The sequence below is a fragment of the Ovis canadensis genome, chromosome 6, assembly GCF_042477335.2.
Source record: "Ovis canadensis isolate MfBH-ARS-UI-01 breed Bighorn chromosome 6, ARS-UI_OviCan_v2, whole genome shotgun sequence".
NCBI lineage: Eukaryota > Metazoa > Chordata > Mammalia > Artiodactyla > Bovidae > Ovis > Ovis canadensis.
The window spans coordinates 41063030-41089774 of record NC_091250.1 but is presented as its reverse complement, the minus strand read 5'-3'; the positions used below and the strand labels follow the sequence as shown (position 1 = coordinate 41089774).

The window sequence follows — 26745 nt, the reverse complement described above, 5'->3', positions numbered from 1 at the left end:
CTCTAGACACTGCCCAGCCCACCAGAGGGCCAAGACAAATCAAAATCAAACAAACAAAAAAACCCAATCAAAAATGTACATATTATCTAAATAAACATGTCTCCAAAGAAGATATACAATGGCCAATAGGCATGTGAAGAGATGTTCACATTGCTAATTATTAGAGAAAAGCAAATCAAAACTACAATAAGTTATCACCTCACATCAGGCAAAATGGCCATCATCAAAAAGTCAACAAACAGAGGAGAGCATGTAGAGAAAAGAGAACCCTTCTACACTGTAGCTGGGAATGTACACTGGTGCAGCCCACTATGGAGAACAGTAGGCAGGTTTCTTAAAAACTAAAAAGAGTTACCTTAGAACTCACCAATCACACTCCTGGGCACATTTCCAGAAAAGATGAAAACTCTTAATTCAAAAAGATACATGCACTCCAGTGTTTGCTGCAGCACTATTTACAATAGCCGAGACATGCAAGCAACCTAAATGACCACTGACAAATGAACAGATAAAGAAAATGTGGTGTGTATGTGTATATATATACACACACACAATGGAAAGTTAAAAAAGAATGAAATAATGCCATTTCTAACAACACTGATGGACCCAGAGATTACCATACTAAGTCAAGTAAATCAGATAAAGACACGAATCACATCACTTATACGTGAAATCTAAAAAAAGTTATACAAATGAATTTATTTATGAAACAAACATACACACAGACACAGAAAGCAAACTTAAGTTACCAAAGGGCAAAGTGGAGGATGAGATACATTAGGAATTTGAGATTAACAGATACACACTACTGCATACAAAATAGATAAACAAGGACTTACTATGTAGCATAGGGAACAATATTCAATATCTTCTAATCACCTATAGTGGAAAAGAACCTGAAAAAGAATAAATATATATTTTATAAATATAGTGTGTATGCATAACCAGATCACCTTGTGATACACCCAAAATCTTGTAAATCAACTAAACTTCAATAAAAATAAACTTTTAAAAATTAAAAAAAAAGAATGAGAGAAAATCCTACTATTTCAGCAGACATATCTCCTTTTGATGCATTTAAGTACTAACTAAATTCCCCACCTTTACTATGTTCCAATACAAGTGACTTTAATATTACTTAAGTTTTTAAATAAAGTACCTCAGATAAACTAAAACAATTTTGAGAACACAGTAAAATAAGAAAAAATTACAATTATTTAAAGAAAAACAAAATTTTAAATACCTCAGAAATTAGTCATTTCTAATTATCATCTTTGCCTTCTTGTCATCAGCAATCCAAATTAGATATGGACTTGGAGTGAACAGAATTGTTATCTACCCAAAAGATATGTTCAAGTCCTAATATGTGGTACCTGTGGATGTGAACTTATTTGAAATCAGTTTTTGTAGATAAAATCAAGCTAAAATGAAGTCACAGTGGATAATGGTGAACCCTAATCCAATCACTGGTATCCTTAAAAGGACACAACACAAGCACAAAAGAGAGAGGGCAGAAGTCCATGTGACGACAAAGATTTAGGTGATGCAGTGTTAAGCCAAGGAATGCCAAGGATTGCTGGCAAGCACCGACAGCTAGAAGCAGCCAGGAAGGAATGTTACTCTGAGGGAGTATGAGCCGACCAACACCCTGATTCTGGACTATCAGTCTCCAGAACTATATTAAGAGTACATTTCTTTTGTTTTGAGAATAAACTTCTGTTGTTTTTAAATAAACTACTGTTGTTCGCAGCCCTGGAAATAACATAGGGCTTATATAATTAGCGAAAATTAAACTACATGGTGCTTGTAATGACCTTTCCCCACTTTTCAGTATCAAACTGAGCCTTATTCCATATGGAATGATTTAAATTATAAGCCTAACATTCCATGCTACTAACCATACTTACTCAGAAAAACCTGTAACTTTGAAAAACACAACTTAAGACACAAGCTCTGTTCTTCTACAACTGTGGGGGCTTTTCTTTATTTACATACATTTCTCAGAGACCTTTAAATGGGTTACTGTAATAGAGTACTAAGAATAAAGCAACAAAAGTCAGTGGACGTCAATATTAAATTCAGTGAATTTTCGATCAAATATGTATATAATCTGAGATGCCAATAAGTAAAAAAAAAACAGAAACTTAATTTATCCAAACTTAGTTAACTAAGGCTTCTGAATGTTACTTTAGCTGTGACAAAGAATAATCACGTTAAATATAACTGCTCTACATTTACTGGCAGGAACTAAAACATCAACTAGCTCCACCATCTCTTGCCAATGCCCTCATATAAATGTTTAGTTATAGATATTTACATTTCATGAAATTTAAATTCCTTAGTGTTTTTCAGCACATTCACACAAATAATATAGATATGGCAACTCAATCCTATCATCAATAACAGAATTATATATGATGTGGACAGACAGATATATATACAATTATATGCATATTTTCATACATGCTTATATTATTTACAGAAACATACTTACATTAGCTTAAATATTATTATACGATAGACAGATGCACATATAAAGTTAACTTTATTCGCTTAAGAATCAACATTATTTTAAAGAAGCACATATGGAAAGAAAAGGATAGCTGCTAAGGGCTACTTTTTAAAGAGCGGTTTCTTTTTAAATTTGGGTAATGGCAAAAATGGGCCCGTCTATGCCTTTCCTAAAAGTTAAGTGTATGTATTTATATTCGATTGGGCTAGGTCTTCACCGCTACGTGTGGGCTTTCTCTAGTTGCTGTGCATGGGCTTCTCCTCGCAGCGGCTCCTCTTCTGGAGCACGGGCTCTAGAGCACGGGGGTTTCAGCAGCTGCAGCTGAGGGCTCTGGAGCACAGGCACAGTCGTTACAGCGCATGTGCTTAGTTACCCCACGGCATGTGGAATTTTCTCAGACCAGAGATCGAACCCGTGTCCCCTGCACTGGAAGGTGGATTCTTAAGCACTGGACCACCAGGGAAATCCATCAACAGCTTTTTAAAATAATCTAGCCTGAAAAACAGGTTTCCCTGGTGGCTGAAAAATTAATTTTGTAATCAAAATAATTTACCATCATTATTTAAATTAAGAAAATATATTAAAGTCTTAAGTCCTCAGTGCTTGCCTTAGAACCACAAAGGGCATCACACACACACAAAAGGATAGAGATGGATCCACATTCCAAAAGACATCAATGTTTGAATTTATCAATCGAATCCAGGAATTCTGGAATGGGTTGCCTTTTCCTTCTCTAGAGGATCTTCCTGACCCAGGGACTGAACTCATGTCTTCTGCATTGGCAGGTGGATTCTTTACCACTGAGCCACCACAGAAGCCCCGTATCAATCCAATACTTATTTTTTCCTAAAATCACTATATTCCTTTGAAATAATTAAAGTGAATATAAAAGCTGCAAATAGAAGGTAACTTCCCATTCAGAAAGTTCTGTCAGATTTAAAGGAGATTTAGGATACTTGCCTCCACAAATAAGCAGGCAATAAATCAGAAAGACACTGATATAAACATATAGTAATAAAACTGGAAGGTCAGAAGGCACATTCTGAAGAACACAATCTTGTAAATAAAAGAATATAGATTTACTAATAGGGTAATATTCTCAAGTAATGCTTGTTTGAGGCTTAGAAAATTATTTTTTATTTTACATATTTAACTCATGCAAAAACAAAAAAAATGCTTTCTTATGAGTACTTATCACTTAATTCAAAAAGTTTTAAAAAATTCACAACAGAAATAAAATGAAATTTCCTTCCAATTCAAATATTCTATGAAACATCTCACTTTCTCCTGATTTTTCCTTAAACCTAAGGAAAAAAAAAAGATGATATTAGTGTGGCACAGAGTTCACTGTAGATTCAGTGCTATTTTCTTTATCCTGCTTTTCCTCTTCATGTGTTGAATCTAGTTCATGCCTATTTTCCTCCTCACTGGAATCACTGTTTAATCCACCTTCAACTCTGGCGAATTTCTTGTCATGTGAACAACTTTCACAGGCTTGGTCTGTGGGAACAGCTCCTTTCCTCTGGGGTAAAATAGTGAAAAATGCTTCTTGCCAGTCTCTTGTCTCCAGGTATTCCAGAATAATCTCAAACACTGCAACAAAGACAAACTCTGTATGTTTCTTAGCCTAGCTTATTACTTTCTTCTCTTGTATTAGCTGTCAGAGCTAATATGCCCCAAGGCTCTCAAGGCTGCTACTTTGTAGCTTTTCCTCATATCCTTTCTTAAGCCCTCAGAAGTTTACCATTTTCCATTGTCAATTATAATTACTAGACACAGGACCCCTCTTTTGTTTCCTTCTTATTCTTTATTCCTTCCATATCTTTATCCTTTATATGCTAACAACCCCCCCCCCAAAATAGTTGGGGGGGGGCTACCATTAATCTAAATTTCTTCTAGCTTTCCACTCACTCTGGGGAGTGTCTTGCCTTCTTTTTTTTTTTTTTTAAATACTGTCCCTCCAAGTTCCTCTCACTTTAACACATTGATGAAAGGGTAAATTTGCATTACTTTATGATAGAAAAGGAATCCATTATATATCAAAAGTCTTGGAAGAGGTTCATTCCTTGAATCAATAAATTCATTTCTATAACTCCCTAGAGCCTGCTACAGAGAAATTTTAAAAACCCAATTAATAGTTGTGTACTAACAAAAATCTCTACTGAAAAAAATTTCAAAAAGCAAAACTCCAGGCAAAGACTTAAGTCTGAGGATATCTATTATAATATTTACAATAGTAAAACGAAAAACATGTCAACAACTGAAGAATGGCTGTATTATTGTATTGATATATTCAGATGAAGAAAAAAATTACACAGCCATTAACAATGATTCAATAAATATAAATGGAGGGAAAACACCCCACATTTATAACATTTTATGTAATAGAGTAAGAATTCAATTATATAATAAAGGATATGTATGCATAGAAAAAGAACTTGGAGAAACACCAAAAAGTTACTATGAAGTATTTCAGGGTAGTGAATAACACCTACTTATTTTTCATTACACTTTTTTATACCTTCAGAACTTTCTAAAATATGCATGTATCAGTCAAACAAATCATAAATGACTACATTTTAATTTTCCAAAGGTATGTATTTTCTATTTTTACAAAATGTAAAAAGAAGGTTATTTTTTCACCATGTTCACTCAGGTAAATTTTTAGCTTATAAGCTTATAGCTTACCATGATTAACTGCCAAAACTTTTCTACTATTCATCTTCACAAAATTCCCAAGGGGAAGCTGTGCATGATCAATTCCATGATCTGATGCTTGTTTATACGTGAGTCCCTAAAACAAAGACATCATCACCTGGACTAGAACATTACATTATTTAAAGTTAAACTCTATGATAGAATAGATAATTTTTAGGAAAGACTTTAGTTCAGAGAATATAATCTGAATTTGTGTGTGTATATTTAACAGCTAATTTGAAAACATTCTCTTGATAATAAACATAGTCCGAACGTTGCTGGTATTTATTTTAACCAAACGAGGAAACCAAAGACATTATGCTGTCTATCCTGTCACAAAGTTCGTCAGTGGCAGAATCAAAGGAAAAGCCTGGCTCATGCCTCCTGACTTAAGCAGCTTCTCATCACTCCACACTGCCTTTTTCTCAGCTTAAAGTATTCAAACTGAATTCTTATAGAAGCATCATCACTCTTCTCATGAATCTGAAAGAGAACTGTTTCAATTATATAGCACTAAGAAGCACAAGTGGCAAAAACTGATGAGATAAAAACCTGAATGAAAAAAATTTCATATTGTCTATAAATTTTATTTTTTCATTTCTGTCAATTAAAAGAATGCTGAATTATGAAAAAACAAAAAAACAAAAAACCCCAAACCCAACCTTAGCATGGTAGCATGGTAGAATAAAAAGCTTTAGAAAGGAAATCAACTTAAATCCTGTCTTAGGACTTTGTTTTAATGAAATGTGACTATTTTAGAAATTCTATTAATGTTGCACTTAATTTATGTGTGAGAAACACAAAAGTAAGCAAATAATATAACTTTCAGTGGAATAATACTTATTGGATGCATGAATTTTAACTTTAAAAAAAAGAATGCTGAGTATGAATTTTCTCCTCAAAATTAAAATCCTTAAAGCCTGGGTCTAATCAGGACTAAAAGAGCCCAAAGACATAACACAGGAGGAAAAAGAGCTAAATTTCTCAACTAACAATTTGCATTTTCAAAAAATAATTATTCATTTATTGGCCACTCCATGTTGCACAGCTTGTGGGATCTGATAGTTCCCCAAACACAGATTAAACCCAGGCCCTCGGAAGCAAGAGCACAGAGTCCTAACCACAGGACTGCCAGAGGAATTACCAATAGTCTGCATATTTTAGAGGCCAATATTTGATAACAGATCAAGTCAGGTCTTTTTGAAAACAAAATTGTTTTAGTTCAGAGAAACATACAACATCAAAGAAAAAAAACTAGTTCTACAGAAATAAGAAAATAGATTTTTTCTAAGAAAAAAATAAAAAGGCTAAAGATCATTCTGATAAAATTCCCTACGATGCTATAGAGCTGTACTGTCCAACTGTAGCCACATGTGACTACCTAAACTTATTATACTTTTTAAAAACTCAATTTCTCAATCATACTATGTACAACTCCTGCTCAACCAGCTAATGGGTTACCATACTGCAACACGATGATATAAATACTTCCGACAATGCATAAAATTTTCCTGCACAGTGGTGCTATATGAGAATAATGAATTACTGTGTATTATTCAGCTGACATTTTAGCAGATACTTAACTAAATAAGTTGAGCACAATGCAACATAGCTGGAAAAATACAAAATAATGTTATCTTTTAGAAATTGTATTTCTGTAATTTTTCACTTGAATGAGGGTAAGGAGGTGGGAAGAGACAAAAGTACAAATTAAAGAGGACAGATAACACATCCCATATAATCACATATTTGAAAATGGGCATAAGTTTACCAATTTGGATATAAATTTTGGTATAAATTAATATAAATTTTACCAGCAGCCTAGAAATTGATTAGCAAAAGCAGCATTTATCAATACAGAAAATCATTTAAGCACGTGGGCTCCAGAGCAATCTGGAGTTTCAAGTGTCTACTATTATTATTAATTTTAGATTTAATTTTTATGTGCCTCTGGTTCCTCATCTGTAGACTGTGCATACTAACAGCACTGACTTCACTGGGTTGCCATGATAAAGCAAGCTAACATATGTGAAATGCTTTGCTTGGATAGAAAGGTGACTGAAATACCGCTGTACTCAGTAAACACAAGCTCTCAGTATTTACTATCAAGAAAATTAACATTACTATCAAGAACACCGGTACAGTAATTTTTTCAAGTATGAGCAAAAGCAAAATTAAAAACTTAATAGTATGTACCTTGTGATGATTGTGATCTACTAATCCTCCAATCACATAGGCCTTTGATTCATCTAATTCCTTTAATACATTAGGTGAATCTGATGTAAGATAAATCAGGTCTTCTTTCTGTATGAATTCACTATAGTGCTCTGGTTTGATATGGATATCCTTTAAAACACAAAGAGAAAGATGCTATTAATTAATAGGATTTGGTGAAAATTGGCTAAAAATTATTATTTTCTTTTCCCTAGACAAACCCACCCAAAAAACACACGACAGGAAGTCTGAAAGAATATTATAACAATGTATTATTTAGAACCTATCACTCCAACATCTTTTCACCTCACATCTCAATTATTTAAGTAGCCTCCTGATGCCATTTCCACCTCTAGCCTCAGATCCCTCCAATTTACTTCCTCACATGGCTGGGGGAATCGTTTTCTGAAAACACTACTCTCGATGTTTCATATTTATCTGTAGGTTAAAATTCAAGCTCCTTAACTTAGTAACTCTCACCTCAATATAGCACCAATCTATCTTGCTAACTTCCTGTTCCAACAAAACAAATGCATTTTTGTTATATATTTGCTCACACTGTTCTCCAGCCAAAGAATGCCTTCTCCAATTACTTCCTTCTCCATTTATATGAATCATCAAAAAGAAAGGGCTTACAGATTTAATAATTTTCATGTATCTACTTCCACAAAAATAGACATTTGAAATCTTCTTTACCAAAACTATCAGGTCAGAGGTACAAGGCTGAACAACAGTAGGCAGAATTTTGCAAACTATACCAAAAGAAAAAAGGAAGATACATCACAAGGTTTAGATGACACTTCTCAATAATTTTTGTGGAAATAAAAAAATGAAGCAGGAGACCTCTCACCTGAGTGTATATAGCCTATTGATTAATAAGCAGCCATTTTCTGGAAAATGATATACGACAAATATGATGCCTATGCTTAATAAAGGCCCCAAGAAGAATATGCATAATTAGAAACTTGTGAACTCATATGTCTCTGGAAAACTGGTGGTATAAAATAATAAATTCTATAAGCCATAAAATAACTGAAAGTATGCTTATTCTAACTCATTACAGTATTTCTTAGGAAAACAGGCATGAACATAAAACTTGGTAAATATACTATACTTCAGAACTTAAAAAGACTTTTGAAAATGTATTATACTATAGACTTAATAAAATTAAAAAAAAATGTAATCATTACAGGATTAATGAGTGAGACAGGGAAAGTCTGTCAGTGAGAACTGGCTTGGAGAAAGGGGAAAAGTATAAGAATAACCCACCATTTCTCTGAGTAGAATAGGATTAAGGTTCCTTAGGGATTGGTACTAAAGCCCACCTATTAGTTATCTTTGCAAATGACAGAGTAGTTTAGTTCAACAGAAAAAAAAAACTGAGCCACATATTTGAATCCTTCTAGTAGCCACATTAAAAAACAAATGACAAGTGGCTTCCCTGGTGGTCCCGTGGTTAAGAATCCACCTAGGGTGCCTAAGTTTGATCCTGGTCTGGGAAGATCCCACATGCTGTGGAACAGCTAAGCCCATGCACCATGACTACTGAGCCCCAAAGCTGCAACTACTGAAGCCCTAGTGCCGAGCACCTGCCCTCTGCAACAGGAGAAGCCACTGCAATGAGAAGCCTGCACACTGCAGCTAGACAGTAGCCCCCGTTCACCACAACCAAAGCCCGGGCATGCAACGAAGACCCAGCACAGCCAAAAATAAACAAATAAGACAATTTAAAAAGTGACAAGAAATGCATGAAATTAATTTTAACAATACATTGTATTCAACACAATAGACCTTAAATGTTACCATTTCAACTTAAAATAAATGTGTTTTTTTTTCATTTCAAGCAGGTATTTTACATTCTTTCTTTTTTGTACTATCTTTGAAATCCAATGTTTATTTGACATTTATAGTACATCTCAAATCAGACCAGTCACACTTCAAGAGTTCAACAGCCATGTGTGGAGAGTGGACACCAGAGGGTATAGAACCGATTTAGAAGAAAACAAGTACATTTCCAAATTTTAGAGTGACTTCACTCTTATAAATAATGTATAGACAGTTTGCTGGGTTGAGATTGCATATAGACTTTTAAATTCTTTCCTTTTTTAAAAAATATGTTTTAAAGTTGGCAGTAAAATAGCAAGTGAGATTTCATGAAAGAAGATACAAACTATATCTCAAGTCTCTTAGCTTCTCTCCTTGGTAAACTTAGACTTAAGTACAGTGATACACAGGGTTTGGAGCTGCTGACTCATATTTGTTAGCACTATGTAGAACTCAGGTAAAAAATGTAGACCTTTAAGGCTAAAAATACTTTGTATTATATGAGTTAATCGATTTTAGTTACCTTCCAGTTGACCCATCCTTTGTCATTTTCATCCATGTTCTTTTTCAGCTGGCCTCCATGACTTGTCAAATAAAACTGATAAAGAGATTGGCAGGCATAGAAAAAGAGACTGAAAGACTATTAAAGTCAATATTTTATTTCCTCACACACTAATTTGAATATCAATGAAACAATATTTTCGTTCTGGAAAAAAATTTATGACATTAACTTAAAAATTAATTTATGGCTTTAAACATGACAAGAGTTATCTTTGATAGAAATGTGTATTTTTGTGCATCTCCTAACCCACTAACTTCTGTATTCCACCTACATTTTCATTCCGTTTTCTAAGCAGTTATAATCTGCCTCTTGGTTAATGATCACTTTTCTATAAAATTCCTGCTTCCATGTCAAGTTTCCCTTCCTCTTCTTTTGCCACTACTGTTATTTTTTACTAGTCCAAAGTCTTCATAATTTTGCTTTGACTTGAAACCCTGAAACCTATTTGAAATCTAATCAAGGGTGAAAATAATCTAAAATATGAAAATATAATATTACTATCACTTGATAAAAAGAAAATATGTAACCAAAATTTTAACAAGATTTTCTAGTTTTTAACATCAGTGAGCCAGAGTTAATTTTTAGCTCACTTAGAATTAAAACAATAATGAAAATGACCCTGCTCTTACGAACAGTCAATTAGTCTCACATATCACTCCCTCAATCCTTCAAAATCATCAGTGACTCAAAATCCTTTTAAGTAGAGAAAATTTGGCCAACAGGCACAATGGCACTTATCAGCCAGGGGCAGTTCCCCTACTCCCCAGAAAGGAAGGACTGAGAGCTGAGAAACTGGTATGAAAATATGCGTGTGTACTTTAATGATGATGTTCAACTACACAACAATGAACAGGTCAAGGTGTAAAGGACTGATGATGACTGGATACAGTGTGTCTGAAAATAATGTATGAAAAACATTTAAAATACTCAATTTTTGTAGAAAAATAGAACATTTTCCCAAAGAGACATTTGGCTTGTTAAAAAATATTACCTGTAAGACTCATTCTTGTAAAGGCAATCAGGATTATCTATGCCTTTTCTGAAGGAAGATATAAAAGGAAATTGGAAGTTTGTTTTAAATTCCTCAGACATACCTGCACAGGATGCAGTGCTCGTCGATTTTCTGCATAACATCGTTGAATCTGCTTATGAAGTTTTTTAATGTCCTATAAAAGAGTGCAATTTTTAAAGTAATATTTTCAAAATTACCTGTGGCCGTTTCATAATCCGAGTGGAACAGAATAAGGAAGGATAACTAGATAGGTACATTTCTTCTTTGGAAATACCAGTCCTTTCTGATTAATTTCCATTCAATTTCCTAACGTATTATTTAAATAATTAATATGTCAATACTCTGTAAGTGACCCATAATTTCATATTTTGTATCCACTTAAAATATTAAGTTCCTGAAAACTTTCACTCTTCTTAGGAGACAACAAAAGAAAAAAATAAAACTCTAAGAGCCATAGTATTAAAATTTTCACAAGTTACAAAAGTTTGGAAAGTAATTAAAACATAGTAGCATTGTTTAAACAACCAAATTTCTCAAACTATTAATTAATCCTCTTAAGCCAATCGTATTTTCCCCCTCCTTTCAGTTAGGATTAATAGCAAAACCCCCCACAGCTCTTTACGATCAGTATACAGTTACTGAGTTTCATAACCTAGTGTAGTACCTGTCTTTCCCTCTGTCTATACATATACATGTAAATAAAAGCAACTTGTTAGCTATTTAATACTTTAATATAGGGCCACAGATTTTGAAACGCTTAATTTAGGAAGCATTTTTTAAGGAAAAATTAAAAAAACATTTTTTTTAATCTAAAAGTTATTATTTTTTTCTGGCCACTCTGTGCAGCATGTGGGATCTTAGCTCCCAAGCAAGGATCAAACCTGTGCCCCCCACATTGGAAGTGAGGCATTTTAACCACTGGACCACCAGGCAAGTCCCAACTTAGGATGCATTAAAGCTGGTTTGGTGGTGCTGACTTCTCTTAGCTTTTGCTTGTCTGTAAAGCTTTTGATTTCTCTGCTGAATCTGAATGAGAGCCTTACTGGGTGGAATACACATTCCTATACTCTAACAACAGAAGATAAGAAAGAGAAATCAAGGAAACAGTCCCATTTACCATCTCATCAAAAACAATAAAATACCAGGAATTAACCTACCCAAGGAGGGAAAAGACCTGGATGCAGAAAACGAGAAGATACTGATGACTGAAATCAAAGATGTGTGACACAAACAGATGGAGAGATAATATACCATGTTCTTTGACTGGAAGAATCCATACTGTGAAAATGACTACACTTCCCAAAGTAATCTACAAATTCAATGCAATCCCTATTGAATTATCAATGGCATTTGCCACAGAATTAGAACCAAAAAACTTTACAGTTTGCATGGAAAAACAAAAGATCCTGGAGAGCCAAAACAATCTTGAGAAGGAAAAACACAGCTGGTGGAATCAGGCTCCCTGACTTTAGGTTATACTACAAAGCTACAGTCATCAAAACAGTATGGCGCTGGCACATAGACAGACATAGTGATCCATGGAACGGGACAGAAAGCCCAGAAATATACCCATGCACCTATCATCAACTCATCTATGATGAAGGAAGCAAGAGTGCATGATGGAGAGAAGACAATCCCTTCCATATGTGGTGCTGGGAAAACTGAATAGCTACAAGAAAAAGAATGAAATAAAACACTTCCTAAAAACATACACAAAAATAAACTCAAAATGGATTAAAGAGCTAAATGTTAAGGCTAGGTAGTATAAAACTCCTAGAGGGAAATATTGACAGAACACTCTTTGACATAAATCACAGCAAGATCTTTTCCAATCCACCTCCTAAAGTAATGAAAATAGAAACAAAAATAAACAAACAGGACCTAATTAAGCTTAAATGCTTTTGCACAGCAAAGGAAACCATAAACAAAAAAGGCAGCCCTCAGAATGGGAGAAAATATTTGCAAAAGAAGCAATTGACAAGGGGTTAATCTCAAAAAAAAAAAAAAACAGAACAGCTCTTGCAGCTCAATATCAAAACAAACTACTCAAAAGATGGGCAGAAGATCTAAACAGACATTTCTCCAAAGAAGACATATAGATAGCAAAAAAACACATGAAAAGATGCTCAACATCACTAATTATTAGAGAAATGCAAATCAAAACTACAATGAGGTATCATCTCACACCTGTCAGAATGGCCATCATCAAAAAATCTATAAACAATAAACGCTGAAGACGATGTAGAGAAAAAGAAATCCTCCTACACTGTTGGTGGGAACATAAACTGGAATAGCTACTATGGAGAACAGTATGGAGGTTCCTTAAAAAACGAAAAATAGAATTACCATATGATCCAGCAATCCCATTCCTGGGCATATATTCAGAGAAAACCATAATTCAAAAATATACATATATCCCAATGTTCACTACAGCACTATTTACAATAGGACATGCGAGCAACAGAAATATACATCAACAGATGAATGAATAAAGATGTGGTACATACATACAATGGAATGTTACTCAGCCATAAAAGGAAAGAAATTGGGTCTTTTGCAGTGATGTGGATGAACCTAGAGTCTGTCATACAGAGTGAAGTAAGAAAAAGAGAAAAACAAATCCTATATATTAATGCATATATAAGGAATCTAGAAAAATGGCACTGATGAACCTATTTGCAGGGCAGGAATAGAAGACACAGATATGAAAAACGGACTTGTGCACACAGCGGGAAGGAGAGGGTGAAACTGAGAGAGTGGCACTGACATACATACACGACCACGTGTGAAACGGGTACCTGGTGAGATGCTGTTGTGTAAACACAAGGGGCTCAGCCCAGTGTTCTGTGATGACCTAGACAGGCGGATGGACGGTTCAAGAGGGAGGGGATACACATATACATATAGCTGACTCACACTGCTGTACACTAGAAACTAACGCAACATTTTAAAGTGATTATACTCCAGTTAAGAAAAGAAGACACGGTATATTTACATAATGGAATACTACTCAGCCATAAAAAAGAAATAATGCTATTTACAGCAGCATGGACGGACTTAGAGAGACTATCATACTAAGTGAAGTGAGTCAGACAGAAAGACAAATGCGTGTCGCTTCCATGTGAATCTAAAAATATGACATAAATGGACTCGTCCACAAAACAGAAACAGACTGACAGAGAATAGACTTGTGCTTGCCAAGGGGTGAGAGAGATAACTGGGAATCTGGGATTTAGCAGATGCAAACTACTACACACAGAATGGATAACAACAAGGTACAATGTATAGCACAGCTAACTATATTCAGTATCTTGTAATAAATCATAATGGAAAAGAATATGAGAAAGGATAAATGTGTGTATATATATATATATACATATATATATATAAATGCATAACTGAGTCACTTTACAATAGAAACTAACACAACATTGTAAATCAACTATACTTCAATAAAATAGTTTAAAAAACACACACACAAGAAACCAACAAAATAGCCTAGAGATGGAAGCAACATAAATGTCCACTGACGACAGATGAATGAATAAGCAAAAAGTGGTTTATATATACACTAAAATAGTATTCAGCCCTAAAACATAAGGGAATTCTGACACACACAATGCAGGGGCTTCCTAAGTGGCACAGTGGTAAAGAATCCGCCAGTCAATGTGGGAGACATGGGCTCCATCCTTGGGTCAGGAAGATCCCCTGGAGTAAGAAATGGCCACCCACTCCGTGATTCTTGCCTGAGAAATCCCATGGACAGAGGAGCCTGGTGGGCTACAGTCCAGGGGTTAGAGAGAGTTAGACATGAAAGAACAACTGAGCACAGCACAGTGAAGACATAATGCTCAGTGAGAAAAATCTGTCACAAAAGTGGGATTCCACTTATATAAGATACATAAGAGTAGACAAAATCATAGAGACAGAAAGTAGAATGGCCATGCCAAGGGATGGGGGAAGGGGAATGGAAATGGTTGTTCAATGGGTAGAGAGTTTTAGTTTTACAAGATGAAAAAGAGTTCTGGAGATTGGCTGCACAACATAAGTGTACTTAGCACTACTGAACTGTACACTTAAAAGTGGTTAAGATGGTAAACTTTGTTATGTACATTAAAAACCACAATTAAAAAGAAAAAAAGATGCATTTTAGTACATAAATTATATCAAAGTAATATTACATATTAAAGCAAAAGTTATTCAACCTAGTGCAGCTACAGGATTTTTCTGACAATGATTCATGATACCTTTAATACCATCAAGCTGTCAAAACTGCAGTCAATGATAAGGCGGAGTGGGCTGTGAACAACATCTCTTCGAATACGTTTTCTGTCACTTCCATCTGAATTCGACTCAGGTTGACACTGTCGTTCTAATTGCTTTCTCTTGCGTTTTTCCTTCCGCTTTTGTCTAAAATTAGTAATTGAAAGCAACTTTTTATTATTTGGATATTTACAAAACTCTTCTAAACAAAGAAAAAATTATTTTAAAATCAGTAGGCTAAATCATAAAAAACTGCCACTTCTGTGGATCAAAAATTGTCAGATACCAGAAATTTTAGATAGTCTAAAAGTTTTACATAATAAATGAGTCTGCAAAAGCAAAAAATTTTTTTACACAGATCTGAACTATAAGTTCATTTATTATTGGTAGCACGTTATATGGGGCTTCCCTGGTAACTCAGCTGGTAAAGAATCCACCTGCAATGTGGGAGACCTGGGTTCAAGGTTCGATCCCTGGGTTGGGAAGATCCCCTGAAGAAGAGGGCATGGCAACCCACTCTAGTATTCTTGTCTGAAAATTCAAATGTCAGAGGAGCCTGGTGGGCTACAGTTCATGGGTTCACAAAGAGTCAGATACAAACTGAGTGACTAAGTACAGCACAGCACACAGCCCATTATATGTACTTAGAAAACTTTTAAAATACTGAGTTTGAGAGTTATAAAACATTTTACTTTTACCATTTCCCTACATGATTTTCAAGCAACAATTATAATCATATATAAAAAAAGTAAAATTGTTATTCAACATAGATTCAGACATCCTAGCCACAGCAGGCAGAAAGAAAAAGAAATAAAATGAATCCAAATTGGAAATGTAAACTGTCATTGCAGATAACACAATGTTGTATACAAAAAATCCTAAGGATGCTAAAAGAAAATACCTGGAACTCAACAATGAATTTGTAAAGTTGAAGGATACAAAATTAATACATAGAAACCGATTGCATTTCTACACAACAAAACATCAAAAAGAGAAATTAAGGAAACAGTCCCCATTTTACCATCTCATCAAAAGAATAAAATGCCAGGAATAAACCAACCTAAGGAGACAAAAGACCTAAACTCTGAAAACTATAAAACACTGATGAAAGAAATTGAAGATTACACAAACAGATACAAAGATATACCATTTTCTTGGATTAGAAGAATTAATATTGTGAAAATGACCATATTATGCAAGCAATGTATAGATTCAGTGCAATTCCTATCAAAGTATCAATGGCATTTCTCACAGAACTAGAACAAAATTTTTTGAATCTTGTATGGAAACACAGAAGACCCTGAATAGCCAAAATAATCCTGAGAAAAAAGAATGAAGCTGGAGGAATCATCTTCCCTGGCTTCAGACTATACTACAAAGCTATAGTCATCAAAACAGCATCACACTGGCACAAAAATAGAGACACATACATCAATGAAACAGACAGAAAGCCCAGAAACATATCAATTAATATCAATTAATCTATGACAAAGGAAGAAGAGAGTACAGGAAGAAAGACAGTCTCTTCAGTAAGTGGTCTTGGGAAAACAGAATAGCTACAAGGAAAACAATGAAACTAGAACACTCCCTAACACCATACACAAAAATAAACTCAAAATGGATTAAAGACCTAAATGTAAGGCCAGATACTATAAAAAACATAGGCAGAATACTCTGACATACATCACAGCAAAATCTTTTCTGATCCATCTCCTAGAGTAACAAAAGTAAAAACAAAAATAAACTTAAAAGCTTTTGCTCAGGAAAAGAAACCATCAACAAAATTAAAATACAACATATGGGCAGGGAGTAAATATTTGCAAATAATGTAACTAACAAGGATTTGCTTCCAAAATAAACAAAAAGCTCATACAGCTTAATATTAAAACAAAACAACCCAAATGAAAATTGAGCAGAAGACCTAAACAGACATTTCTCCAAAGAAAACATACAGATGGCCAATAGGCACATGAAAAGGAGCTCAATGTTGCTTTGGAGAAATGCAAATCAAAACTACAATGAACTATCATATCACCTCACACCAGTCAGTATGGCCATCATCAAAATGTCTATGAATAACAACTGCTGGAGAGGATGAAGAGAAAAGAAAGCCCTCCTACACTGTTGTTGAGAATGTGAATTTGTGCAGCCACTACAGAAAACAGTATAGAGATTCCTTAAAAAACTGAAAATAGAGTTACCATATGGTCCAGCAATCCCACTCCTGGGCATATAGCCAGAGAAAACTCTAATTAAAAAAGATACATACACCCCCAACAGTCATAGAAGCACTGTTTACAAAAACCAACACACAGAAGGATCTAAATGTTCGCTGACAAATGAATGGAGAAAGAAGATGTGGTATATATACACAATGCAATGTTACTCAGCTATAAGCAAGAATGAAATGCCATGTGCAGCAGCATGGATGGATCTAGAGATTATCATAATAAGTGAAGTAACTCAGACAAACATGATATCACTTACATGTGGAATCTAAAAAAAGTGATATAAATAAAGTTATTTACAAAACAGCAGTAGACACACAGACACAGAAAAGAAACTTATGGTTACAAGAGTGGATAGTAAGGGAGTGGGAAGATAGGAGTTTGGGATTAACATACACATTCTGTGCTCAGTCACTTTAGTTGCGTCCAACTCACTGCAACCCTAAAGACTATAGTCTGCCAGGCTCCTCTGCCCATGGGATTCTCCAGGCAAGAATACTGGAGTGGGTTGCCATGTCCTTCTCCAGGGGATCTTCCCAACCCAGGGATCAAACCCGTGTCTTTCACATGTTCTGCACTGGGAGGCGGGTTCTTTACCACTAGCACCACCAACAAGGACCTACTGTATCACACAAGGAACTATATTCAGTGTTTTATAATCATCTATAATGGAAAAGAATCTGAAAAAGTATGTATGTATATGCATATATGGGGCTTCCCCGGTGGCTCAGATGGGAAAGAATCTGCCTGCAATATGGGAGACCCAAGTTTGACCCCTGGGTCGGGAAGATCCCCTGGAGAAGGAAACGGCAACTCACTCCAGTACTCTCGCCTGGAGAATTCCATAGACAGAGGAGCATGACGGACTACAGTCCATGGGGTCACACAGTTGGATGCAACTGAGCAACTAACATTTTCACTTTCATATATATATAAATATATATGACTGAGTCACTTTCCTGTACACCTAAAACTAACACAACATTGTGAATTAACTATGAAAAATAAAGTGTTAGTTGCTCAGTCGTGTCTGACTCTTTGTGACCCCACGGACTGCAGTGCGCCAGGCTCCTCTGTCCGTGGAATTCCTCCAGTCAAGAATACTAGAGTGGGTAGCCATTCCCTTCTCCAAGGGATCTTCCTAACCCAGGGATCAAGCCCAGGTTTCCTGCATTGCAGGCGGATTCTTTACCCTCTGAGCTACCAGGGAAGCCCATGAAAATAAAATGAAGAAAAAAGTGTTAGTCACTCAGTAGTGCCTGACTCTTTGCAACCCCAAGGACTGCAGCCCACCAGGCTCCTCTGTCCATGGAATTCCCCGGGGAAGAACACTGGAGTGGAAGCCAATCCCTTCTCCAGGGAATCTTCCCAACCCAGGGATCAAACCCAGGTCTCTCACATTGCAGGCAGATTCTTTATCACCTGAGCCACCAGGGAAGCCCTTCAATAAAAATAAAAGTTCTTTTTTAAGAAAAGGCTGCTCCCATTTTTTTTTAAGTAAAATTATGAAAAAAAAAAACTCAGGTTTTTCTCTCATCTACATCAACAACTGATTTTCTAATAAATTTTGTCCTTCTACAACAACAGCTTAAGCCTAACTGCTCTTACCAAAACCTGCAAGAGTTCTAGCAAAATCAATGTTAGGCCTAAATTTGACCTTTCTGAGATGATTATTTTTGTTCCATATCTAGGACATGGATGCTAACTATATTCTTTTTATAAACTGGTTACTTTAGAAATTGGGGTGCTACTCATGATAGGTGTGGGTGAGAAAAGTGTATTGTGTAAATTCAGCAACACTGCTAAAAAGAAAAACAACTTAAAACAGTTTTAGTAGCCAACTGACAAACTGAGCTAACAATATGTACAGTCCCAATTTAATTAACATAATTACTATTGCATAATTATGTAACTGCATAATTACTATACTGAAGGTCCAACATGCCATATTTCTAAATAGGGGTAGAATATATGCATTTTGATACATACTTGCGGAGTTCTCGTTGTTCTTCCCATTGTTTCTGTTTCATTAGCTTCTTCATTTGCCGTTTAGATATTGGTTGAAACTTTTCACTTAATCCTGGCTTCTGATTTTCCTCTCCATCTTCACTTAAGTTTTGCTGTCTTTCAACATTACAAGTCTCACTAAATGCTGGCAACATTTCAGATGACATTATTTGATGCCTCTGAAAAATTGAAAAGCAACTCTGACATGAACAGATGATTTACAACCAAAAAAAAAACAGACCAAAGGATGTGATTAAAATGAAACCATATTAGTAATGAAAAAAGTGCAAATTTAGGCAATCAATCGTCATTTACTGGCAAAGATCATTTGATGAAATTGGATATTTTCATACACTATTGGCAGCATAGCACAATTTTTTCAGAATGCTATGTTTGAAGAGATTTAAAATGTTGATACTCTTTCTTACAATAATTTATTTCCTTAGAATTCCTGTAAATTAATTAGAAATATAAACAAAATTAATGGAAAAGAATACATGTATTACTGCTATTTTTAACAATAAAAAGTTAGAATGTCACCAAATGGGGACTAAATATAAATTACAGTTCACCTATAACACTGGATTGGAATACTAAGCAGCCAAGAAAAAATGTTTCTCAATATTATTTAGCAATAAAGGGAAATAATTGCTAAATAAGAAAATCAAAACAAAAAATGCTCAATTTTGTTTATATACACACACACACACACATATACACACACGTTTTATTCTGACCCACCCATGACTTTTTGCATTTTTCAAATTTTATATAATGAAAATATAGTTTTATAAAAGAAAAATGTATTATTTTTTTAAAGAGATGGAAAGCACATTTTTGTACTTGTCTTTAATACTGTCACACAGGAAAAATGCTAATTTCACTATCTGGGTGGACACTCAACAATTGGTTTTTGACAAAAGGTATGCTATACATTTCTAAATTTTAAACAGTACAGAAAACAAATTGAGTTGCCCCCCAACATATTTCATTATAAATATGTAATTATAAATTTTTCACTTAAGTCACAGCTGAAAAACAAAATATGTAAACTGACTCTCTAATCAGCTGTGGAATACTCAGGGCCATCTAAAACATCTTACTTAGATTTAACCACCCACATCTTTAAGGGTCTTCTCTGGTAGTTCAGTTGGTAAAGAATCTACCTGCAGTGTAGGAGACCCAGGTTTGATCTGTGTGTCGGGAAGAGCCCCTGGAGAAGGAAATGGCAACCCACTCCAGCATTCTTGCCTGGAAACTAAAGTCCCACGGACAGAGGATTCTGGCAGGCCACAGTCCGTGGGGGCGCAAGAGTCAGACATGACTTAGCAACTAAACCACAACCCACAGCTTTACATCCACTGTCTAGAGCTAAACTTGCCTTTAGAGCAGGGAAAATGATAAAAATACTGAAATATCTTTTCTCTTTAATTATTAACACCATAGCTTAAGAATGTGTTCTTTATCCCTATCAAAGACTAAGCATGAAGTCTGCAAATATTCTATCAGTCTTACACAAAAATGGGTAATTCTTCCCTTTCACAGAGATAGCTAACAAGTCTGTGCAGAGAAGCCAACATCTAAAAGGAAAAAGAACAACTGCCACAATTCAGAGACTGGAAAGAAAAAAACTTCACAGAACATAATTTGAGCAGCGGTTTTATTATATGGTTCGTGCCTTCTTTAAACATGCAATGATGTAATAGGACATATGGGGTGCCTAAGAAAAGTTAGAAAGTTTACCAAATTTTGACTGCAAGACAAGAAATTTTAAGATGCATGATTTAGGGTCCAGAGCAAAGCCCTGACATTTTACTACACTGCAAAATTACTAAGAGGGGAAAGAATCATCTAGGAATACAAGTAAGAGTTCACAAGTTTTCTTTATGCCACCAACCAAGCACTTCTTTTTTCCGCTGGATCATAGAAAAAACGAGAGAGTTCCAGAAAAACATCTATTTCTGCTTTATTGACTATGCCAAAGCCTTTGACTGTGTGGATCACAATAAACTGTGGAAAATTCTGAAAGAGATGGGAATACCAGACCACCTGACCTGCCTCTTGAGAAACCTGTATGCAGGTCAGGAAGCAGCAGTTAGAACTGGACATGGAACAACAGACTGGTTCCAAATAGGAAAAGGAGTATGTCAAGGCTGTATACTCTCACCCTGGTTATTTAACTTCTGTGCAGAGTACATCATGAGAAACGCTGGGCTGGAGGAGGCACAAGCTGGAATCAAGATTGCTGGGAGAAATATCAATAACCTCAGATATGCAGATGACACCACCCTTATGGCAAAAAGAAGAACTAAAAAGCCTCTTGATGAAAGTGAAAGTGGAGAGTAAAAAGGTTGGCTTAAAGCTCGACATTCAAAAAACGAAGATCATGGGCATCCAGCCCCATCACTTCATGGGAAATAGATGGGGAAACAATAGCTGACTTTATTTTTCTGGACTCCAAAATCACTGCAGATGGTGACTGGAGCCATGAAATTAAAAGACGCTTACTCCTTGGAAGGAAAGTTATGACCAATCTAGATAGCAGAGACATTACTTTGCCAACAAAGGTCCATCTAGTCAAGGCTATGGTTTTTCCAGTGGTCATGTATGGATGTGAGAGTTGGACTATAAGGAAAGCTGAGTGCTGAAGAATTGATGCTTTTGAACTGTGGTGTTGAAGAAGACTCTTGAGAGTCCCTTGGACTGCAAGGAGATCCAACCAGTCCATCCTAAAGGAGATCAGCCCTGGGTGTTCATTGGAAGGACTGATGCTAAAGCTGAAACTCCAATACTCTGGCCACCTGATGCGAAGAGCTGACTCATTGGAAAAGACTTTGATGCTGGGAAAGACTGAGGGCAGGAGGAGAGGGGGATGACAGAGGATGAGATGGTTGGACGGCATCACTGATTCAATGGACATGGGTTTGGGTGAACTCCGGGAGTTGGTGATGGACAGGGAGGCCTGGCGTGCTGCGGTACATGGGGTCACAAAGAGTTGGACACAACTGAGCGAGTGAACTGAACCGAAACATTTCTTTTAAGGGAGATCATCTCCTAGACATGACAACTCAGCTCTGACTCTCCACTGGAAACTCCACTTGGCAGGGCTAGCTAACATCTGCTTTTGCCCAACATTACATTGGCAACACTAACATAGTGCCGAGCACTTAGTAGATGCTTATTATGTATAGGGAGCACAAATAAATGAGTGAATATGATATTATAAAGGACTTCTAAGAGTAATGAAAATTGTAACATCAAACATTTATTCACTCTTACTATACTTAATACAAAAGTTATTATCTAATTTACTCTTAAAAAGCCCTACAGGGTGGTCATCTATGCCTACTTTGCAGAGGAAGAGGTACAAAGATTACTTGCCCAAAGTTACAAAGCTATTCTACAACTCCTAAGAAACAAGGCACTACAGCAAACGTTGCACAAAACAGGTCCTCAAAATACTCGTTGAATGAAATAATGGAGCAAAGATTCAAGCCCACATCCAACTCTACTGTCTTCTAGAAATCCAAAGTCTTATTTAGAAAATGGGAATTTCCAAACAATATTAAAGAGCTGTGTTGCTTTCACCCATCTGCTGTTGAAAGGCTCGGAGAAGACCTGTGTCACCAAAAGATAAAGGAGGGGAAAAACCCTTTGGTTCTACTTGTAAACCAATGCACCAAAAAAAAAAAAAAATTGGGAAACTTCCTAGAGATCACTGCTGAAAGTCTATGTCTGTGACATCCTGCCTTCCAAGCTTACAACACATGACAATGGCAGATAAAATATTAAAAGGGGAAACAAAAAAAGTATAGCCTTTCTCAAAATCAAAATTAAGAACAAGGTCTGCTGTGTAAAGACAGCTAACAGTTTTCCTATCTTTAAAGAGAAAAATAATAATACAAGACAGAGGATGGGAGACAGATGGGAGGCAATTTAAGATGAACCCTTAAACTGGTGTTAGGGGTGAGTTTCCTCTTTCCAAGAAAAAAGCCTAACAACAGGTAAAATTAAAGATAGCTTATACAAAGTTGAATACTTGGGGGAACAGACACCAGCCTCTTGGCTACAACCTGGGCCCAGCTATGAGGTGACATATGAATGTACAATAATATGACTGAAATTCTCAACCACATATATAGGCTCTGCTATTGGCCTGAAGCACTGAAAAGGGTCATGGGGTGGAAGAAACCACAAAATCAGTAGTAGACAGAGGCAGTTTGGAAAGGAAAGCTATAATTCCATTCCAAATGAGTCTGCAACGCAAAATTATAAAAGGACAGGAAATGAGGGGAAAAAAAGAGTTAATGAAGAATAATAACCATAAAAACAAAAATTGAGAAATTGATACACAAAAACGGGCATAAAAATAGCAAAACAAGAATTCATTAAAAAAAAAAAAGCCAATTTGGAAACCAGGAAGTGAAGTCATAAAAATTTCAACATATGAGGCAAACTCCAGATTACTTGGAGTCGAAGAGGTAATCGATGAATTAGAAGACAACCTCACAATCTGATTCAGAGTTCAGACAGAAAAATAAAACGAAAAAAATCGTATGTCTGAGCATTTAAAAAATGTAACAGCTTGAGAGAAACATAGGCCAAAAAGGTAACTGGAGGTAAATGTAGAACCTTGAGTGCATTCATTAACTTTTTTTAATCTAGAAAATAAGGTTATTATTCAATTTAAGAAACAGGAGACAGAGGGAACACAGTAAGCCTGAAAAGATAAGAAAAATTTTAAACATACATTGTGATTCCTAGAGTCACTTTTATTTCCTTTCCAAAAATAAACACATGAATAAAAATTAGCAATGAATATATCCAACACAATATAGAAAACATAAGCTAAACCTGCCCATTAAGCTAAATGTGCGGGCTTCCCAGGTGGCGCTAGTGGTTAAAAAAAAAAAAACACCTGCCGGCCAATGCACGTGGGTTCCATCCCTGGGTCAGGAAGATTCCTTGGAGGAGCGCATGGTAACCTACTCCAGTATCCTTGCCTGGCGAATCCTCGCACAGAGGAAACTGGGCTACAGTCCACAGGGTCGCAAACTGTTGGACACAATTGAAGCAACTTGGCATGGAGAACACAAGCCAAATATGCGGCCTTTAAGGCACAATTAAAAATCAGAGGAAACAAATTGCTTTCTTCATGAAATTGATTAATATTGTAGGACAGAGTATTTCTATCATCAGTGGCATCGTTTTTCACTAGTTTCCTACGATGGTCAAAAGAGCAAGTGTTGATTGGCTCTAGACTGAAAATTTTTAATGTAACAAAGTACAGCAAAGTTTTACAACTCATGCACACCAGGGGGAGCTTTCGCCTTTCCCAAGAAGTCCAAGTTAAATTTAATTTGCTTATCATTGCATACTAATATTTTTTAAAAGCCTATCAAATACAAAGGTCATGAGCTTGTCAAAATCATCACTGCTATTTTAAAAGTTATTTCCAATTAAGAAAAAGGAATGTAGTAAAAGAAAATTTTTTAAAGCTCTGAATAAGCTAGATACATTGCAGGGAATGATGCAATGATCAAGCATCAAATGATGCTAGATTGAGATCCTTTCATTATTGCTTTCAACACACTTTACAAACACACGGGCCAACTCCTACTGCCTGTAACATACAGTAAGCATTTAACTATGCACTAGTTTGTTCAGATTAACCTAAGTAAAATATAAACACCATGGCAGATTTGCATTCGTCCCTCACATGCAGTGCTATTCACAGCACATTTTAATTCATTCACCAGGTTCAGCCAACTTTGTAGCAATTACAGAAATAATTGTGCCAAATTTAGTTTACTTGAGCACTGAATTGCTTTAAATGGTTTAGTTAGATATAGATTATCTAGTGGTTTTATGAAACTATGGATAAAGATAACTAAGGCAATTTTGTGTGGGATAGATAGATTAAAAAAATTGTATCTCTATTATCCTTGTATTTCCACTTCTTAGCACAACTCCTGGCAGGGAGAATACACATCATGAGTTGTGACTGGCCGAAAGTCAAAAAAAAAAAAAAAAAAAAACCTCACAGCTTTATTGATTGGGCTAAAGTCTTAATAATTTATAACACAGTCTCCTTTTCAGAAACATCCAAAGGAATGTCGAAATAACCGGAGAACGGAATTAAATGACCTAACGGTGGTAAAGAAGGAATACCTTTTTAAAATGCGCGGGCCAGATTTGCAATAACGACTCAGTTCAGCTGTGAGGTCCCTTAGGCAGAGGCCTGGGCCATGATGGGGAAAGGCGGAGGATTTATAACCAAAAAAGCGAGAAATATGCCGTTGCTATCCTCTGTGTATCTCTAGAAAAATTCCTGAATTTAAACACAAAATGTTTCAGGGAAATTCGGTAACACCTCGGACTTCTTAAAACCACGGTGGGGCCTACCAGCACCTGCGGCAACTTTCCCCTGGCCTCTTCCCACATTTCACAGCGCTGAGAGACATCAGCCCTCGTAGGAAAAATGAGGGAAATGAGGGAAAACGAGGTTTAAAGACGAAAAGCGACTTGCCCACGGTCTCTTGCCAATAAGTGGCACAACCACAACTCGTTTTCCGGCCTTTCAGAGTCCAAATTTCCCTCTCCTTTCATTCTTGGGAAGCGAACACACTTCACATACTAGGACCCGTATCTTGACCCCCAAACAGAAGTCGACAGCAAGAGGTCCTATACTAGTGAGCAGAACCGAGCCCGACTCTCGCCTCCATGTCACACACGCGCGGACGCACTCCAGAGGCGGGGTTAACTTGCAGCCGACGAATCAGAAAGCTGTTTGGCGAGCCGAAGGGGCGCGCGCTCTCTGACGTCACTTCCTTCCGGAGCTGGTCTTTGCTACCATTTTCCATTATCCCACTTACCTCTTCCCCGGAAGCCCTATTGCTAGTGGAAGGCGGGATCGGCACGCGCTCCTTTTGCTCCCGGATTATAGCGAAAGGTAGACGAGCGCAAGCCTCCGCGCCAAGAAACTTACCGAACAGAGGAGTTGTCGGGGAATCTGATAACCTCTCAGAAAGCTTTTTGTAGTGGTATTTACCACTCTAGAAGGTCCTCTTTCGTAAACTTCAACTCCCAGAGGCAGAGCCGGTAGCTACACGTAGAAGGCTACGGAGGTTACGTCTTTCGTCAGCCCACTGCGCCAATTCCGGACCCGCAGTGGGAGAAAGGGGCGGGGTTTGTGTGGGGCGGGGTCTGGGGTTAGGATTTCTGGAGTGGGAGGTGTTTGAGTAATAATACCTGTTTTTCTAATTCAAGGCAGGCATACATCTGCAGGCATTTATTCATATGTCCTCATGGACGTGGCGAGGGATGTTAAAACATTCCTACTCTTAAAAATGGCCAACACTAATAAAGGGCTTATAATTCTTCCATGTTTGAGATGAGAGGAAAGCATCTCTTGCCTGAATTATTT

The 26745-nt window shown here is 36.3% G+C and overlaps 1 protein-coding gene across 2 annotated transcripts; it reads right to left on the bottom strand.

Moving 5' to 3' along the window:
• Nucleotides 1–1954: 1954 nt before the first annotated feature.
• TRMT10A (tRNA methyltransferase 10A) lies at nucleotides 1955–26491 on the bottom strand. Of its 2 annotated transcripts, none has more exons than XM_069593642.1 (8): nucleotides 26308–26491; nucleotides 19302–19498; nucleotides 15069–15231; nucleotides 10904–10975; nucleotides 9771–9845; nucleotides 7406–7555; nucleotides 5201–5306; nucleotides 1955–4105 (listed from the first exon to the last, which is right to left on the bottom strand). In XM_069593642.1, exons 2-8 carry the CDS (start codon nucleotides 19484–19486, stop codon nucleotides 3840–3842), a joined length of 1017 nt encoding a protein of 338 aa, XP_069449743.1. In that variant the 5' UTR covers nucleotides 19487–19498; nucleotides 26308–26491; the 3' UTR covers nucleotides 1955–3839. The 2 variants fall into 2 exon arrangements, with proteins under 2 accessions (XP_069449743.1, XP_069449744.1); XM_069593643.1 differs by lacking the exon at nucleotides 26308–26491 and adding an exon at nucleotides 25491–26077.
• Nucleotides 26492–26745: the final 254 nt, after the last annotated feature.